Source organism: Selaginella moellendorffii, unplaced genomic scaffold (assembly GCF_000143415.4).
Source record: "Selaginella moellendorffii unplaced genomic scaffold, v1.0 SELMOscaffold_21, whole genome shotgun sequence".
In the NCBI taxonomy this organism is placed as follows: Eukaryota; Viridiplantae; Streptophyta; class Lycopodiopsida; order Selaginellales; family Selaginellaceae; genus Selaginella; species Selaginella moellendorffii.
Window position 1 is genome coordinate 1,349,136 of NW_003314282.1, and position 19,083 is coordinate 1,368,218.

The 19,083-nt window shown below is 42.3% G+C and overlaps 1 protein-coding gene across 1 annotated transcript; it reads right to left on the reverse strand.

Annotated features, from left to right (window-relative positions):
* Window positions 1–2,419: 2,419 nt before the first annotated feature.
* Window positions 2,420–4,262, reverse strand: LOC9637955 (probable glucan endo-1,3-beta-glucosidase A6). Its single transcript, XM_024678030.1, has 3 exons — window positions 4,171–4,262; window positions 2,756–4,099; window positions 2,420–2,567 (listed from the first exon to the last, which is right to left on the reverse strand). The coding sequence occupies exons 1-3, from the start codon at window positions 4,226–4,228 to the stop codon at window positions 2,530–2,532; spliced, it is 1,440 nt and encodes a 479-aa protein (XP_024533798.1). The 5' UTR covers window positions 4,229–4,262; the 3' UTR covers window positions 2,420–2,529.
* Between the last annotated feature and the right edge of the window lie 14,821 nt (window positions 4,263–19,083).

Consider the following 19,083-nt stretch of genomic DNA (forward strand, 5'->3'; position numbering starts at 1 on the left):
AACAATGGAACGTGTCTCTAGCTTGGTTCGAAGTGGGGGACAAGGACAAAAGATATGGATCTAAAGTAAAAGAGAAAGTTTATAAATGGAAAGTTTATCTTCGTTTCTCTAACAGGAAATCTTACAGGGAACGTGCTCCCGTTTTGTCGGTGCCCGCCGTTATGTTCACCGCGGACATGTGCCACGTGCCATGACCACATGGGCCCGCGCGTGAGGTCATAGATTCAGGCACACCGTACGGCCGACAAGCCGGCGGGAAGATCGCCGGCTGCGACACGTGGCAGTTGACTATCGCTCCGCCTCGCGACCGGGCTTGCTCGGCGTGGTGGTATTATTTTCTTTGTTTTGTTTTTTCGGTTGAGAAAATATTGCCTCACAAATTAGTCTCGAAGTCAATTGTGTTTGACCTTCCTTCTCAGCTACATTGTGCTCCGGGAAAACGAGAAAAACAAACAAAAGAAAAAAGAAAACGAAGGATACGAAGGACGTTGTCATTGTTGGTCGGTGCAATAAAAAACACAAATACAGAGAAGAAAAACAAAACAAGCTCAAGCCAAGTTATGCTGAGTGAAGAATAAAGTACAAGACATTTCTTTGTTCTTTAGTTTCCTTAATCAAAAGTATGAAAGGCATTATTAAAAATACAGGCTCAGGATCTATATCAAGAGAAGAGAAGACTTCTTTCAGCAACATGAAATATATGGCAACGAATATATGATTGCGCATGGGGGCAAAGGAGAGAAAATAAAACAAGCCAAGTTTAAGAAAAAAATACCAAAAAGAAAATTTCAAGATACTATTCATTGACTCTTTTGTTAATTTTTTTCGTTTTCTTGTTTTCCTTGCGTTCTGAACTTCTGACTGGACAAAAAAAAAAGCGATCAGATTTGCCTGCGTTGCCTGCAGCTGATAAAGCCGAGTTGCGAGACGAAGATCTCGCAAAATTTTCTTCTCCTTTTTCTTGGCAGCAGAGCACGATAGCTTGTCCTTGCCCTGCAGCCTGCGTTGCAACAATGCATGCACGCCTCTCCCTCTCTTTCGATGGCTTTCCCCTACTTTGCTTTTAAATTATGATATCGCCATGGCCAGGCTTCGCCTTGTTCTTTCTGGACATGCTCCTTAAAACTGGTGACTGACCCCTGATCGCATTCAATGCCAGCATCTAGGACGAAAACGTGGACGTGGATTTATTCTTGAAGCGTGAAAGATCAGAGATCATCATCAAACAAAGCTCTTATGTCTTGTTCAACTCTAAAGTTACGCGCTTGTAAACCTTTGGATAACTTTCTTGGGATTTGATCACTCGTTTTCACTTGCTGCCAAGAGCTCCGAGGCATGACGCAAGGAATACCCCCAGCAAGAAAAAAGCTACAAAAACTCAGGCCAGACTTTCGTGGAACCGTAGCTGTGTCTCTTCAACCCGACTTGACATCTTGGCTTTGACAATTACCTCGCGTTGTTACAAAGCTTTCGCCTCCTCCAGAGCGCTCTAGCATAAATAGAAAGGCCTTACGTTGCTCACAGTGTCGCTGTCCATCGTCTTTGATATAAACACTATATATGTTGAAGGGTGGTGCTCTTGCAAGTCTTTTCGTCCCACCAAAGCCAGCATAATCAGTCCAAAGAATTTGCAGCCCAGTATATATGCCGCAGCGATCACGTCTCTTTCTCGCAGACTTTTGATCTGGAAAACATGGCTATTAATCTTATCCGTGATCACAAAACCCAAAGATTATCACATCTTGAACATGGAGAGCATTCATCCCAGGACAAAGCCGTCCCAGCACAGACAACGTATACTTCACGTAAGTTATGGTAAGGGAGCCTTCAACACATTCCCTTCTCAACAACACAAGCTCTCCAGCTAGCCGGCCCTGCCAGGTCCACACCACATCAATCAATCAAACAGGTACTTTAATCACATGGGGGGACCACTCGCTCACACCGATCCAGATCACCCAAGTTATTGACTTGACAAAAAACATCGTATCAAATGATCCTGGCAGGAATTTTCTCTTCATCACAACTTCGCCTGCCGATTCAAGTGTGGAGAAGGACCAACTTGGTCTACTGCTTGTTTTTCTTTTTTTCTAATACTCGTTCGAGGTCTTTTTTCTAGAAGTGCACATCTGGTCAGGGCGGGGTGCGTACATATATACGCAGAACATATTAAAGATATTTTGCCTTTCCATCCATCAAATACTTAACGTTTTGGCTCGAGTTTGAGCCCAAATTCCTCATATTGAATTTGTCTGCGTCACAAGTTCCACCCACAAAGTAGAAACAAGCACGATCAATGTTTTCAGCCATCATAAAACTTGTATTTAAATTACACTACGTTTCAAAGCAGCCACTGAAAATACGGAGTAAGAGGTACAAGAGAGAGTTAAAAGTGTTTAAAGGAAGTTAGTGTCCTGCGAGCTTTCCATTTCAATCATGTTTCAACTTGAAGAAGCAATCACCAGTTTTCAATCTTTTGGTTTTGTGTGAAACATAATTTGTGAGTTGACTTCTCCAGGATCATAGCGCTCAGATAATAGTTGGAGCATACTCGCATGATGCGTAGCCTGAGAATGCAGTACATGCAATCGTTATCAATCACGAGGACAAACATCAGTAATTCCTTTACGATGTACTTCAAATTCAATGCAACTCTTTCACTGAAGCATGGAGCACACCTCTCAGAAGTAAAAGAACACAAAGAAGAAAAAAAGAAAAGCATTCAAAGAGAAAATAAGGAGAGCTTTGATCTTACTTGGATCGCTGGAAGTTAGAAACGCAGCCCCGTTGAAAACACAGCTCCCTCCGTTCGTCCTCTGGAGAAAGTAGTACGCGTTGAAAACGATCGAGGCGTGAGAGATTGTGGTGTTTGGCAAGAAGCAAGGTTGGCCGGGATCAGTGATCAAGCTACAATTGACACCACCCGGGCCGCAAGCAAAATCTATGCCACCCTGGAGCTGGCTAGTCGAAGCACTCTGGTTAGCAACGCACCATATCTTAGCAGTACCTGGTAAAGGCTCGGGTGGCGGCAATGCCATGGGTTTGTAGTCACCATCGCTAAGCCTGCCAGTAAGATCGATCTCGTACTTTTGAATCGCGGTGGAACCATTGTCTGCAATCGCAAAGAGTCCCCAGTTTCTCTCGGTGACCGGGCCGGGTTTGAGATTCTCATTGAAGAGCGCGAAGATGAAAGCTGGGATTTGCTGGTGTGGTCGCTTTGGAGTGCCGAGCGGAGGCTTTGTTGCGAGCTTCTTGGCCAGGCGGCGATTGTAGAGCGCGGCATTGTAAAAGTTGGCGCCTCGCTCGTCGATTCCACCCTTGGTTGGCCACCCGGTCTCGGCCAAGCCGAGCTTCACGCTCTCGTGGCCGAGCTTGGCCATGGCGGCGGTGATCGAGTCGAGCTGGATGTCGAGCAGATTGTCATAGACGAGGCCATTCCCGGGGTCCCGGTATGGAGTTCCGGATCCATTGAAGAGCGCAAAGTTGATGGGAACGGTGGCGCGGTTAAACTCCCAGGTGAAGAAGGGATACGCGTCCACGAAGAAGGGCGAGTTTGTGGAGTGCAGAAACTCCAGCATGGGGCGGATGATTGGCTCGGCTATGTCGTCCCTGAAAGTTCCATTGGAAGGAGGGAAGACGTAGCCCTGGAGAACGTTTAGTAGCGCGTGAGGAGTGCTAACTTTGATCTTGCGATGGAGCCCGAGCTTGGCAAGAGATCTGTGGATGTTCTTCATGGCCGGCACGAGTTTTGGCCATGTGGATTGCCGGATGCTAAAGTCCGAGAGAATCTCGTTCCCGATGAGAACCGTCCGGATTCTAGTGAATGGGTAGTACGCCGTGACGTTGGACTTAACCCATTCGTCCGCGAAGCTCTGGCTGGATGCTACGCTCGGGATCTGCTGGTTGGGCACCATGACCGTCACTTTGACGCTCGTGTTCGCCAGGGCGGAGAGGATCGAAGGATTTGCATCGTAGATCTTGACTCTCCCGAGTTTGAGCTGCCGGATGAGCTCCACGGACTTGAGCGGCACGGGGAGATTGTTGCCGAGCTGACCATAGTTCACGCCGATTGGGTAGTAGTGGTAGCGATGATTGTGAACTTTGGAAGATCATGGATGATGTTAGATCCAGAGATCTTGACTACTTTAGATCCTAAAAAATGAAGCTCACCTGGGATTGCCTCACTGGGTCCGAGTAGGAGCAGCAACAGTAGCAAGGCTGTGGCCATTTTCTTCTTTCCTTGGCTAGTGTTTGGTGGTCCAAGAAAATTGAAACGGAATGCCGCCCTAAACATTTTTTAAAACAATTATAAATGGAATCAAAGCCGGCATGACTGTATATTTTATTTTTATAAAAAAATATTTGTCAATAAAATCGTTGATCAGTTTGATTAAAAGTAACCAAAGGTAAGAATATAATTAAGTCAGGCAAAGGCCTCAGCCATCTCTTGAAATCTCAGCTTCACATCAAGCTCTCATATCCATTCCCAAGTAGTTGGAATGTTGGAGCTGATTGTTGCAAGCTTGTAGGAATTCAAGTGGAGACTCTAACATGTAGAAATACACCAGAAGCAATGTAAATCTGTAAATCACCTCATCACCAAAACAGCATAGAACTTGAACAAACCAGGATCGTCGTACCATTCATCAGGAAGTGATCGTGTGAGAAATCCACAGAAGGTGATTGCCCACAGTAGAAGCACCATCCTCCAATCCATGCTCATTGTAGAACAGATAGCACTCACGCCTCCAACGAACAAGCTGTATGCAATCATTTTCTTGTGACCCAAGAGAGCATATAGAATCACTTCATACATTCAAATTTACCTTGAAAGGCATAGGGGAACTTACTTGATGAGAATATAAACAAAAGTGTCCGAATCCTGTAGTTAATTGAGGTGGTTACAGTATGACAAGCATCCACAACCCATATGTAGTGAAGAAATGACTGACAAGATTCATCAAGAGCTGACACCGTATGATCTCTTCTTACAGATCTTTTCAAATTCTTTGGTAAACTGTTTCTTGTTGCCTTGACAGACTCCCTCAAAGCTTCAAAAGCTATGTGGGATGGGTTGTTAAAGCCAACTGATGAGTATGATATTGGTGCTCCTTAGGCATCCAGAATAATTTGATCAGCCAAGTGTTGCCCAAAACATTACCAATGGGAGACTTTCACAGGTTGGAAAGAACTCTCAAGAGATTATGTGGCATCTCAATATCTAAGCATACATTATATATTTTTTATTATTACATGGTCAAAATGATTGCTTTCAGCTAAACTTTCAAGATGGGCAAACTCTGCAAGAGTCATAAGACCATAAATTTGGTATTAAAACACCAATATCTGAAAACTCAGAATAAGAGTATGATGTTTCAAATTAATTTCATTTCACATTTTGTTGTAGAAGTTTGAGCTAATGCAGTAGGATTTATATATAGTTCTTATGTTCAAGTTATAATATTCTATATGGTGTTTAAGTTGTGGATTTGGGAATCATACTCATAAATTTAAACGAAGCGTCACATATTCTTCTAAGATTCTAAGATCTAACGGCTGAAATTTGAATGTAAAAAGTCTCCAAATGACACAGACGCAGGTTGTGGCCAAAGCACCGTTAGTTGCAGGAGATAGCATTTGAGACTTTTGCATCTTTCGAGCTTGCCTTTCTTTCTCTGTGTTGGCCCATTTCAACACCAAGGCAGAAGATGCACCCTGAAAGTAGTGAATGTAATTTATGCATTAGCAATTTATGAAAAAAAAAACCTAATACTAAAGCCAAACTCAATCAAAGGGATAGATCAATTTTAAGTGATATTCTCAGAAAATGCATGGGTTAAAATGTAAATTGCTTGCAAAAAAACATGTGACTTAAGAGATTGGGAGTTTGCTCAGACTTGCAAGCAAAACAGATTGAGTGAGATAAATCAAATGGCACATTCTCAAGAGAGAATGCCTGAGAGAACTGTGGTGATTTTGCACGGTTCTCATTGGAGCTTATGCTCTACTCAATTACAGCGAGGAGATGAAAAGGATCTTTGAATTTGCATTACATGGATTCAGACTCATGCAAAGCAATTGCAGAAGCAGAAATTGTGATACAAGGCAGAGATTATATGTCAAGGGATACAATACTTAGCCCATCATGGTTTTCTGTTCAATTTGATCCCTAAGAGAAGGATCTCTCAGACTCATACAATAATAACCCCTGTGAGAGCTGTTTATTCTTTCCACATCCATAGCACTTTCAATACATTCTCACCTAGATGCATTTATGTTTTTTCTTAAGGCCATACTAATATACTGAATCTCTGTCCAAAAACAGAGAACGATCTAGGACCCTATTCTATTCAAAACTCCACCTCTTTTCTTGTGATTTTCCAGTAGGACCTTGCTTAGGGCACCTCATTTTATAAAAAATTTCCAAAAACTTAACCTTGAATCAAAGCCTGTTGTCAACAATAACCACTTCCCAGGATAAGAAAGCAAAACAACTAACACACATTGTACCAATCATGAGTGGTAACAAGAAGCTCTTTTACTATTTGATAATTGGCAAGAAAATACCAAAAAATCAGTGTTAAAGTCACCAACCAAACCAAACCAAAGAAATGAAAAGGCACTATGCCTAGGGTTTGAAGAATGGACATGGAGATAGGTAATTGTAGGACAGCAAACTAAACCGTACATAATATCTTTCTTTATAGGCATGAATGAACCTAAAAGGTGACAAGGAAAAAGACAAAGATATAGAGAGAGGAACAAAAACTCATTTTCAGATATTGTCCAAGATTTCCTAGCCAAAGACATAAATGTTATGATGGTGCTGAAAACACTCATCTAGCAAAAGTTAACAAACTATGTGAGGCTTCCTGCTATTAGCCTTCTTGTTGTTAGTTTGGCAAAGGATAAAGGATGCAAAATGAGGCAAGTGATTTCTTTATTTTATTATCATGATGTTTGTTTAATATGAAAGTATGCCTTTGTGAGTGCAAAATACAAAAAATGTGTATATTAATTAGCCCAAAAACCCTAATTTATATACAGGAGTGAGTGGTCCATTGAAACCAATCTGACGGCTACTAAAATCCCACTATGCTAATATTAATATATAACATCATAGCTGTACACTTGAACTTCACATCATCCCCTCCTCTCAGAATAATGAAAGACCATCAGAGTTCTCTTGTAGATGGGCCGGGATCTGGAGGAACATTAGGAGGAGGCATCAATAGATCTATAAGTGGTATTAACTATTTCTGATCTCTTTATACAAAGCGTTTCAACTATTGTACATGCACAATTTTTAGAGAATCAGCTTGCTGGACGTTATGGCAAATTTCATAAACTTGTGGTCCAACTTGCCATAACACTCGATATGGTCCTTTCTATTGAGTAAGGAGCCCCTTAGATAAACCACGTACCGTAAGATGGGGAAAATAGACTAACACCAAGTCATCCACCTTGTACTCCACTGGTGGACGATGATGGGAGCTGTAACACCATTGTTATCCCACTTATATGCAGCCTAAATGTTTAGCAGACTCTACTTAGACAAGTGGAAAAATGCTCGTCAAATACTAATCCCATGATTTAGCATTAGCAGCTCGTGGTAATCGCGAAGGTAAACCTAGCTTTGTTGGTAATATTGGATCATGACCATATAGGAATTTATATAGTGAAGCACCAACAAAACTCTACACCCTTATGATATATGCATATTGAAGAGACCACAAATAACCATCCCAATCCGAATGCTAAAAATTCACGTACTTCGCAATCATTCCTTTGAATGTCTGAACAAACCGTTCCACCAAACCATTTGACCGTGGATGATAAGAACTCAATGAAAGTGTGGCATATCCCCAATCAAGACGTCAAAACGTGAAATGCCTCAGCCATAAATACGGAACCATTATCCGAAAGAATCTGCTCTGGATAAGAATGCTAGAACACCACTCGATTGAGGAGGAAGTATCCAATAGTAGTTGCAAAGGTGCTAGCTAGAGCACCAACTTCCATCCAACGAGTCAAATAATCAGAAGCAATAATAATATATTCATTGCTAATAGTCAATCATGGAAAAGGTCCCATAAGATCAAATGCCACCAGCTCAAATGGATGAGAAACTGCAATTGACTCCAACCATCCTTCTATGGCACGAGGGGGAGTATTACGAGCCTGGCACCAAACACAACTATGCACATACCGAATAACATCATGTTGCATCTCCAGCCAATAGAAAGACCTACACAGTTTTTCGGTCACACAATGATGTCCCATATGCTTACCTAGAACAGAAGAATCATGGTAGGTATGGAGAAATCGTGGAATAAGACAGAAGACACCACCAGCCGTAAAGGATCATTAGGATCCGTCCCCATAAAATAAAGAAGGCCATCTTCAAGGTGATATTGAGAATATAAATGCTGGAATAGCAAATCATTAGCAAGTGATATAGGATTCTCAAACCCATCTCAAAGCCTTCAAATCTATGGCTCAATCTTTTGAGCCTTGTGAACCTCATCAAAAGAAGGTAGATCTTACTCTGCACCTTGTGGACATTGAATGTCAAGTATTACAACTGCTAACAACACAGAATTTTCATTGAGAAAATCCACAGATGCTGAAACAACAAACTCGCCAGAAATATGAGAAAAAAGTGAAGAAGAAAAAGGAGTTTGAGAAAGGGCATCAACATGAACCATAAAACTCCCCAGGCGATGAACAACATCAAAATCATATATCTAAAGCTTCAAAGCCCATTGAACAGTATAACCAACCAGGTTCTTCTGCTTCAATAATGAAGTAATGGCAATATGATCATCTTCTAGTAATGTGGAGAACCATGTAGATATGCATAAAGTTTTTCCAAACCCCAGACTGCTGCTAAACACTTGTTCTCTATTATGGAGTAGTTCACCTCTGCTAGTTGTAATGTACAGTTTATACATGCAATGGTATGGCATTGACCAAACACATTTGGGCTTTCTTGCATCAACACATTGTAAGCAACCAAAGGGAACAACTCGAGAGACGATCCATGGGGTTCAAATATAGAGGGAAAGGGCCCATAAACATGCACCCCTTTTTCCAATTGATTAAGGGTCTTGGGATATTTGGGGTTAAGTGTCTTTGGGTTTGAATAGTATTGGGCTGGGTGACTTTCCGGGAAGTCCAAATTTAGGGGTTTACACACACCTCTAAGACTAAGATCAGAAGCATCCACACGCAAAATGAAATGTCGAGTGTAGTTAGGATATACCCAAATTGGAGGAGTCGTCAATACCTCTTTGAGATCCATGAACACTTGCTCACAATCCAGAGACTAGATAAAAGATGATCCACATGCAAAATGAAAGGTCGAGTGTAGTTAGAATATACCAAAACTATAGGAGTTGTCAATACCTCTTTGAGATCCATGAACACTCGCTCACAATTCAGAGACTAGATAAAAGATGATCTTGATGACTTCAACAACACTCATAATGGTACAATGCGATTAGAAAGATGATCCACAAAACAACTGAGATATTGTACCTTGCCCAGGAAATGTTACATATCATTTACACACTTTGGAGTAAGGAATTTTAGAACAGGCACAAGTTTGTTAGAATTAACTTGCAAATGTTCACAAGAAATATGCTACCTAAGATAAGTCAAGTCTTTAGACCTAAACACGCACTTTGACTACTTCAACTTTAAACCAACGCCCCGTAACCAATCCAACACTTTACAAACATCACGAATGTGTTCCTCCTATGTCACCTTCGAGTGGATCATGACATCATCAATGAAGTCAACAGTTACCTCTGGCATATCACAAAGAATCTCGTCCATCATCTGCTGGAAAGTTGGTAGAGCATTATTCAAACCAAGTGACATCACCAAAAACTCATATAAACCAAAAGGTGTACGAAAAATAGTCTTAGGAATATCTTCTTTGGCCATCGGTACTTGCTAGTACATAAAAGCAAGATCTAACTTGGTAAACCAACAACTTCTCCCTAGATAATCCAAGAGATCAACAGTATAAGAAAGAGGGTACACATTTGGAATCATCATGTCATTTAATGGATAATAGTTGATGCAGAAATAAATACTTCCATCAAGATGAGGTTCACATACCCAAGGACTTTGCAACTTTTGAATAACACCCTTTTCTGATATTTCCTTAATGTTTACACATAAAATCATGATCTCTTTGGGTGACTGACGACGAATAGAAACCTTGATTGGACGAGCCTCTCCAATTGACAATTTTGGCCCCAAAAGATAAGTTAAATTCAAAGAGATCAGCATACTCCTTCATGAGACGGTCAACTGTTGCAATATAAAGATTGTTGAAGGGATTGGAAAAGGGAAGAGCAAAACAAGACAGAAATATAAAAGGAAATAGTGGGGAGACAAAAGTAATCGAAGTAGAGGTAGAAGCAAAAGGACGAAGAAGTACAAAAGTGAGAGGAATGGATGAAATATAAGGAAGTATGAGACAAGGGGGAGAAGCCTCAAAGTCACACTTGGCATAATTGCACTGTAACCAATCCATACCAAGGATGAGGTCAAAAGCTTAACTTGGCACCATTTGCAATGACTGTAACCCAAGCTCAAGATCGCCCATATGCACAACCAGGTTTGCCTCGTCCCGTGCACATGCATGTGTACAACTGTTGCCATAAAGAATGAAAATTTTCTCTGTTGTACGATGCAAGTGTAGACAGCAACATGTGGCAATGGGTCAAGCAATAGAAGATAAACTCGAATTTATATCAACCAACATGGAGAGAATAATAGGAAACCTTTTGTTATAAAAACAAGCTTGGAAAGTAAACACTAGATGAATTGGTGCCAAGTGAACCCCTTGATGATACTCCTGAAAGAAAGATGAAGGGGTCACTGACTTATTCACGCAAGGTCTCTCTATTACTTATGCGACTCCTTGTTTCCCGGATGCATCTCAGTGTCAAGACCTTCCATTGCAGCAACACCAATAGGACATTGTTGATGCTAAGGTCTCCACCTAGAAAATGGAGATCAATCTGGAAAATGCTGACAACACTGATAAGTGTGACCAACTTCATCACATGCCCAATAGCAAATGTCATGGCCACAACCATGTCCTCGCCCTTATCCTTAGACTCAAACAGTAGCAATATCAACCTTTATTAGAACATGACTATTGCTCATAGAAAGTGGAGCGGAAGGACGTGCAGTGAGAAGTGGAAGATGCGACATCTCATAATGTTGTGCCAAGCGAAAAGCATTGTCAAGGGTGGCTAAAGCAAGTGCATGCATAAGTCTGACCAAATCTTGACGAAGTGTTGGCCATAACATTCCTAGCTTGATTTGTTCCAATATATTTGGCTCCACACGAAGCAAGAGGCTTCAAAAACAAATGCCAAATTGCATCACTGACTCAGATAGCCCTTGACAAAAATGATGCAAATGTTAAAAAGCATCATCACAATCATTACAAATTTGAATGTGTGTTTGAAGGCATTTGGGAAAACACTCTAATCCCCACGAGTGGCTGCACTCAAACCATTGTACCACTGCAGCACCATCCCTTGGAGACATATGAGAAACTCATACAAATATTAAGCATCATCCCAAGAATGATATATAGCAATCATTGTGAAATGATCGAACCAATGGTACACAATGGTAGATGGTTGTTTAGAGATTGTGGCCCTAATTTGGATTGATGCTCATCATGTAACTCATCACGAATGACAACAATTTGGATGATACTAGCAATTTTTTAGTATCACCAAAGGGATAGGGACCAGGCAGATGGCATGGTGTATGTGGCAAGAGACTAAGTGGCCTCATATGGCTAATAAATTCTTGACGTGTTTGAATAGTGTAACCAAATAGTACAAGCTATCAGTAGCTAAGATCATAGAACTTGGGATCAAAAGCACTTTATTTCCTTTATTTGTTATATCTATTTCTTCTAATAAAATTGTGCTAGTATGAACCTATAGTTTTGGAAAAAGTAATTCAAGACACTCTTCCCATTTTGAAATTGAACTGAACTTTTACCTGTTTGATGCAAATGCTAGTACATCTATTCAAAATCTTCCTTTTGGTAGATGTCCAAACATATAATGTTTTGCCTTTGTAGGGTCTTTATTCCAGTAAGATGTTATAGATACTTTTGGTCCATAAAATTGGTCAAGCAAATGTGAAGGTATAGTTACTTAGCATGTGTCTTTTCCAAGGTGACACTAACCTTTTAATGTGACATGCTCTTTAATAGGATCTGCATAATTACATATTTTACAATTTGCTTCATTTTTTGAAGTTTGTTGCAATCTTGATCTATTAGATAAATTTCAAAAAATGAACTAAACTTTTAGACTCTCTATAGCATCACGGTTGCTAATAGTAACATGTTCAAACACCCATTTGATTCTTCACTCCCAACATGCATAACCACCTTTAGTTATGCTTTTTGATTCTAATAGTTCAGTTTTATCCCTTTATTACTTATTTTTGGCCTTATGCCTTCTTTATAATTATTCTTCTCTCGTATAGAAGGGTAATTTTGCAAGTATAACCTACTCAATAACTTAGGGAGTGATTCTTCAATTTAGATATGCTCACCATGTAATCCCACATACTGGAATTAATGTTGCTACGTATAGGCTTCTTTATACCCATTACTAGCCATGCCAAAATCCCTTTTTCAATTTAGATAGATGGACTTCTAACACTTTTTATTCATTATTCGCTAGGGGTTTAGTCTCTTAGGCCTTATCTAATGCCGTCATGATTTTAAACACCATTCTTTGGTGTTTTAGAGTGTTTTAGTGTTCCAATGATGATTTTCTTTGACAATGAGCATTTCCCTTTATGACATTGATTTACTATCTCTCAACATAAGTAATTTATCCCTTGAAGGGGTACATTTAACCTCCTTATCCCAATAAAAAATCTTAGGTAGTTAACTTCTACCAATCCAATCAATTATTTTGCATTTTTTACTTAATTTCCTCATAGTTGTCAAGTTTTACAACCCATTGCTAGTGCTTCCATACTTCCATCATTATTTGGGTCACCACACTCTAATCGTATGCCTTCCAATGTAGGTTATGTCATTCCCATTTCCATTGGGATTCATTTAGCAAGAGGTTCTCATGAACCCACTAATTTAACCTCAAAGTATTACACTTTAGTACATTTGGTGTCTCCACACCATCAGCTTTACAAGCCTACCTTACAATACTTTTCACGTGTGTCTAGGTTTTTGCCAAGACTAAAGCAGTCATTTCTCATGCCAACTATTACTTAGCTTTACACCATAGTGTTCACACATAACTCTACGCCAAAGTTGTTTCCTACTGGAAACACCTTTTCTAGGACTTTAGTATGACATATTTTGCCATTAATGAGATACCCACTATTCTCATACTTGGATCTTATGATCTTCCCCGTCTTTTGTAGGGTACAACACACTTCAGTCCAAATGTTTCCATCAATTCTTTAAGACTATTTCTTGACTCCACTCGAGTCATTCAGCTTTTTGGACTTTGTTAATTCGATGACCCGTAAAGTCCTAGCCTCCTAGCTATTTTTGAGATGCTAGTTCATTAAAATACATCTTTTTGTATTCATGTCTTATTCATAAAAACAATCTTTGCAAGTGTTATTTTGACACTTGATTATTTTCCGTTTCTTATAGATTACTTTTGCCTCTTAGGACTACTGTAAGCGACTAATTTTTCCATTTTACTTTAGTCGCTTAACCACACCTCCGACCACTTGGAGGAGTCTCACTCACAACCCCCGTAAGTCCTATTTTGGACTTGGGCTTACTAGCCCCGAGAATGGCATCCCCGCCACTCAACATATGCACTTGGTCCAAGTGCTCCACGTGTCCGATCCCATAAATGACACCCCAAGGTACCACCAACATATCAGCCTATTACGCTAAGGCCATGTCCATTCACCTTGGTCACAACGATGGTTTAACACCACCTGCATCTTAGTCCCGTCACTCAAAGACTGGGCCATCCATCCACGAGTGATCATCCCAGATCCACTCCTTAGCATCCTTAGGATGCCCACAAACATGGGGATTAGCCTTCTCCAATATCTCCGTTCTAATCCCCACCAAGTCCCTTTTCGTCCTTGGCTGTGCTCGCCAACACTGCCACTGGATCAAGGCCCACGGGCCCGATCACTAAGTCCCGCTGTCCTCTAGGACTTCCTCCCTGTGTGACCGTGTCCTTGGTCACCACACCAGAGGACTACTCCTCTTCCTTTCCACAGTCTAGGACTTTGGGACGACATTTCGGAACACCGTGGCCCTACGCGGGCCTCGTGGGTACTCTCCCTGCCTTTCGCCTTTAGATGCTCTAGCCATGGGCTTAGAGCGAGGTTCCATTGAGCCACACTAGGTATCCAAGTAGGTAGTGCCACCCACACTTGGACTGGGAGCATCGGCCAGACGATCTCCCGGGGGAACTAGAGCCGGCTCTTGAACACTTCACCAAGCTACCCCGCTTATCGGTCCATGTTCACTCTAGTCTTGGACTTCCCAGTGGTCAGCTCATCACCCAACACTGGGTGCAGCCTCTCTGGGCCAAACTGGCCTTTCCTGGCCAAACTGGCTCCACTGCAGTCCTCCCCCTTACTATACTTTTGGATCTCACCAAACCCCCCATGGTCTGGGAGACGAACGCTTTGGGCTTTCTCGGCTCGGTCTCGGTCTCGGTCTCGGTCTCGGTCTCGGACTCGGACTCGGACTCGGTCTCGGTCTCGGTCTCGGTCTCGGTCTCGGTCTCGGTCTCGGTCCACCTCGGACTTCGTCTCGGACTCCATCTCGGTCCACCTCGGACTCCATCTCGGACTCCGTCTCGGTCCACCTCGGACTCCATCTCGGACTCCATCTCGGTCCACCTTGGACTCCATCTCGGACACTTCCACGTGTCATGTGTTGGTCCTTTTGGGTCCCTTTTTGGAGCCTCGCTTATTGCTCGCTTCATGCTCGTTCCTTGAGCACTCCGTTGGGAGTTCCACTCCCACTCTCAACCTTTCAAGTCGGAGCCTTTTTGTCCAAACGTGTTACGCTCGTTTGGCTTTTGCTTCGGCCACTACCACGTGGCACCCTTTTGGCTCCACTTTGGGGCTTAGGGATTTGTGTCTCACAACTCCACCACCCATAGACGAAGTTCGATGTCCTCATCGAACGGTAAACCCTTTTATAAAGTAACACCCACATGTATTACCGTTTCCATCCTTGGCCCCCAACCAATATTTGTCTATGGTTTGACACCAAAGGCGCACCATGCCTTGTCCATCCTCTAAGGAGCATAGTCTCTCCAATATAGAGACTCATTCAACCACTTGGGGTGGTTTGCTCCCTTTTATTAGTTTAGTTCTTGCTAAACCTGTTAGAGACTCCCTCTCTAACTCAATTCCACTACTCATTCTCGAATAGTCTCAGATTCCATTGACATAACTTTGCACTTTGGAACTTTTAATTTTGACTTCTCAAAATCAATTTCCTAGGTGTCTCCGACATCTTACGTTGCACATGGTGCAACTCCACTTCCCTATCCTAGGAAGTTCTTTACTTGAGGATACCATCATCTTCTCTTTGATATCGTGCCACCTTTGACACTAAGTTTCAGTTATCATAATTGGTGCTAGGGCTGCCCACAGCCCTATTATTTGGCTACCTTACCGCTCCCCCCTTTGGAGCATCCACTTCGCCAAATCGGAGCGGTTGGGAATCCACCCTTAGGGAAACTTTGCCTTTCTCACAATCTGTTAGTACCCAACACATTAGTGTTCTCGGCCTAACTTTGCCATTTGGATTCTTTCCCAAGATTCCCATGGCTCTTTTCTTAGCCACTAGTCTTTTGCTCCTATCCATTGATTGTTGCATCAAGCAACAAAGGATCACTACCTCCCTCTTTGAGGTATTCTTTTGGTTCCATGGCAAAGCTCCACTTCGCCAAGTCTAGAGGGTGCTCACCCCTAGTAGGTCTCTTTAACAACTTCTGCTATGGGCCCCTTCTACAGCCCAACATTGTGACCCTCCTATAGGTCCTTTCTAGAGACTATTTTCTTGAACTCACAATACCATTGTATTGTCATAGTTCATTTCCCTTAGGTGTCCTTCCCACTTAATCACCTTAACCAAGCCACACTATTATTAATAATTCAAATTAATGCTTTGAACTAGGAACCTTGTTCCTTAACCTCAAAAGGACCTTGTCCTTGTTTAGCCATACGATCACCTAGTGATCTAATCTTGACCCCTTAATAGGTCTACCCATAGGAACTAGGTCTTCTAGACCCCTCCATGTTGTTTAGGGTTTAGGGTCTAGTGTAAGCGACTAAATTTTTCCATTCTACTTTAGTCACTTAACCACACCTCCAACCACTTTGAGGAGTCTCACTCACAACCTCCATAAGTCCTATTTCAGACTTGGGTTTGCTAGTCCCGAGAATGGCATCCCCGCCACTCAACCTTTGCACTTGATCCAAGTGCTCCATGTGTCCAATCCCATGACCGACACCTTAACAGATTTGCCAATAGGTATTAGGTCTCCCAGACCTTTAACTTGTTGACCATGACCCCGGGGGCATCCCCCACACTTGGCGGTGTGCCCAAGCTAGCCCTTCTGGCCAAGGGTCCATAGCAATTGAGACTGGGTGTCCCCATCTCATTCACTCATTCACTATGTCCTTGGTGCCACTCACACCAAAGTGTTCAAGTTAAATATGCCGAGCCACACTAAGCAATCTAACCGTGTATCACGACTCCGGAGCATCCCCCGCTTGGCGGTGTGCCCAAGCCAGTCTCCTCATTAAGAGTCCATGACCACCGAAAAATGAATGTCCTCATATTCCAAACCATCACCACACCCTAGTGATTTGGGACTCGAACCCAAGCACTAGAGGGTCGGGACTCGAACCTAACCTCCGTATATGCATCTACGGACGGCATCACACCGGATGCCTAGTGTGACTCCCCACGCCGATGCACCAACTTATATTTAAAGCACGCTACAGATCACAGCTTAGGAACCTAGTTCCTCCACACTGCCAAGTCCTATTACTTGACAAGTCTGTGATCATGCATGGACTCCTCCATGCTTGGCCCCATGGCCCACCCTTTTTGAAGTTATCACCTTCAACTAGGGTATTTGTTCCCCCGATTTGCCAATCTCGCTTGGCAAGTCCTTTGACCACTGTAACATGGTTCCTGCATAAGCGTGAAAGTCCTTGACCATCGACTTTCGTTCAAAGCCCTCTCTTTGAACACTCGGGAACTACTTCCCTAACCTTGATAGCCTTGCCTCGTGGCAAGCTTCAAGACCACGCTTCTGCTGCGCCACTCTGATTTCGCGCGTTCCATGAATCATTTACACTTGGCCTTTTTAGGTATTAAGCTACCTAGAATCGTCTTTGGGAACCTTGAAGGAACTCTGTCCCTTAGCTTGCTAAGGCCTCCCTTTTGCAAGCTTTATAGTTGCCATATAGTCTAACATGGACAATTCCATATTTAGACTCCGCATGGCATCACGGGTTGCTAGCAATAACATCCTCGAGCACCCTCTTGATTCTCCACTCCCAACTTGCATAACCACTGTTGAATATGCCCTTCGATTTCTATGGTTCAATTCCATCCCTATACTACTTGCCTTTTGGCCCCATATGTTTCCTTTGGTTATTCTCCTCCAGACTAGGAGGATAGCTTTGCACATTTTACTATGCCTTAGCAAGTATTCTTAGGGATGAACCTACCCGATAGCCTAGGGAGTGGTTCTTCAATCATGGGCATGCTCACCTTATAATCCCACACATCGGGATTAACGTTGCTGCTTATGGGCCTTTACATGCCCATCACTAGCCTGGCCAAAATTCCATTTTTGGCTTTGTTCAATTCGGGTAGACAGTCTTCTCCTGTCTCCGCAACCTTGGACATTTGGATAGCACCTACTATCCATCATTCGCTAGGGACTTAGTCCCTTGGGCCTTATCTATTGCCCTTGCGACACGAAACACCACCTCCTAGTGTTCTAGAGTGTTTGGGTGTCTCAATGATGGCCTCCTGACAATGAGCATTTGCGTTTACGACATTGATTTATTATATCGCAACATAAGCAATTTATCCCCCATAAGGGTATATCTAACTTCCTTATGCTATTAAAAAGTCTTGGGTAGCTACCTTCTACCCATTTAACCAATTACCTTGCACCTCTTGCTTAGTTGCCCCATAGTTGTCAAGTCCTACAACTCATTGTTTGATGCTTCCACACCTCCATCATTATCTGGGTCACCACACTCCAACTGCATGCCTTCCAGCTTAGGCCATGCCATTCCCACTTCCGTTGGGATTCCCTTGGCAAGGGGTTCTTATGAACCCATCATCATAACCTCAAGGTATCACACTTTGGCACATTTAGTGTCTCCACACCATCGGCCCCACGGGCCTACTCTTATGACACTACTTATTAGTGTCTAGGTCTTGCCAAGACCAATATAGTTGTTCCTCATGCTAACTATCCATTAGCACCGCACCATAGTGTTTGCACCTAACTCTGGGCCAAAGTTGTTTTCTTTTGAGATTGAAATAATGCCAAACTCTATTTGGCTCTATTTTGAGTGTTGATCTTAGAATTGGGATGCTAGATGTTTTAGAACTGTTTTTATATCACTTTATGCTCCTATCCCTTTGCTTTTTGGGCTATATGCTCAGGAGTCCTTCCATGTTCTGCTCCCTTCACTCCTTGGTTTTATGTTTAGGAGTTTGGCTCTGTTCCTTCATTTAGTAGCCCAAGGCCTTGAAACTTAGATTCCACTCCATTGTCTTTGGACACATAGCATGTGGCACATTGAGGGTTTAAGTTTTATTTTGTGGTTATCCTATGGTAAATCACCATAAAATAAAGGGTGAAAACCAAATACATTATAGCCATCTAGATCTCCATGTCACTCAGCATCATGACTACTTGAGGTTTATGGAAGATCCTATGTGCCTGGGTAGGGTTGATATAGAGATCCTTATTTTACTCATTGTTGACACACTTGACATATCTTCTTTTTTTCTTTTTGTAGAGT

Excerpts from the sequence above, each read along its gene's own strand:
- LOC9637955 (XM_024678030.1), bottom strand. The coding sequence starts at position 4,228 with ATGGCCACAGCCTTGCTACTGTTGCTGCTCCTACTCGGACCCAGTGAG. Across the intron at positions 4,100-4,170 it reads ACCCAGTGAGGCAATCCCAG|TTCACAATCATCGCTACCAC; the intron begins GTGAGCTTCATT and ends GATCTTCCAAAG. Across the intron at positions 2,568-2,755 it reads TCTAACTTCCAGCGATCCAA|GCTACGCATCATGCGAGTAT; the intron begins GTAAGATCAAAG and ends CTGCATTCTCAG.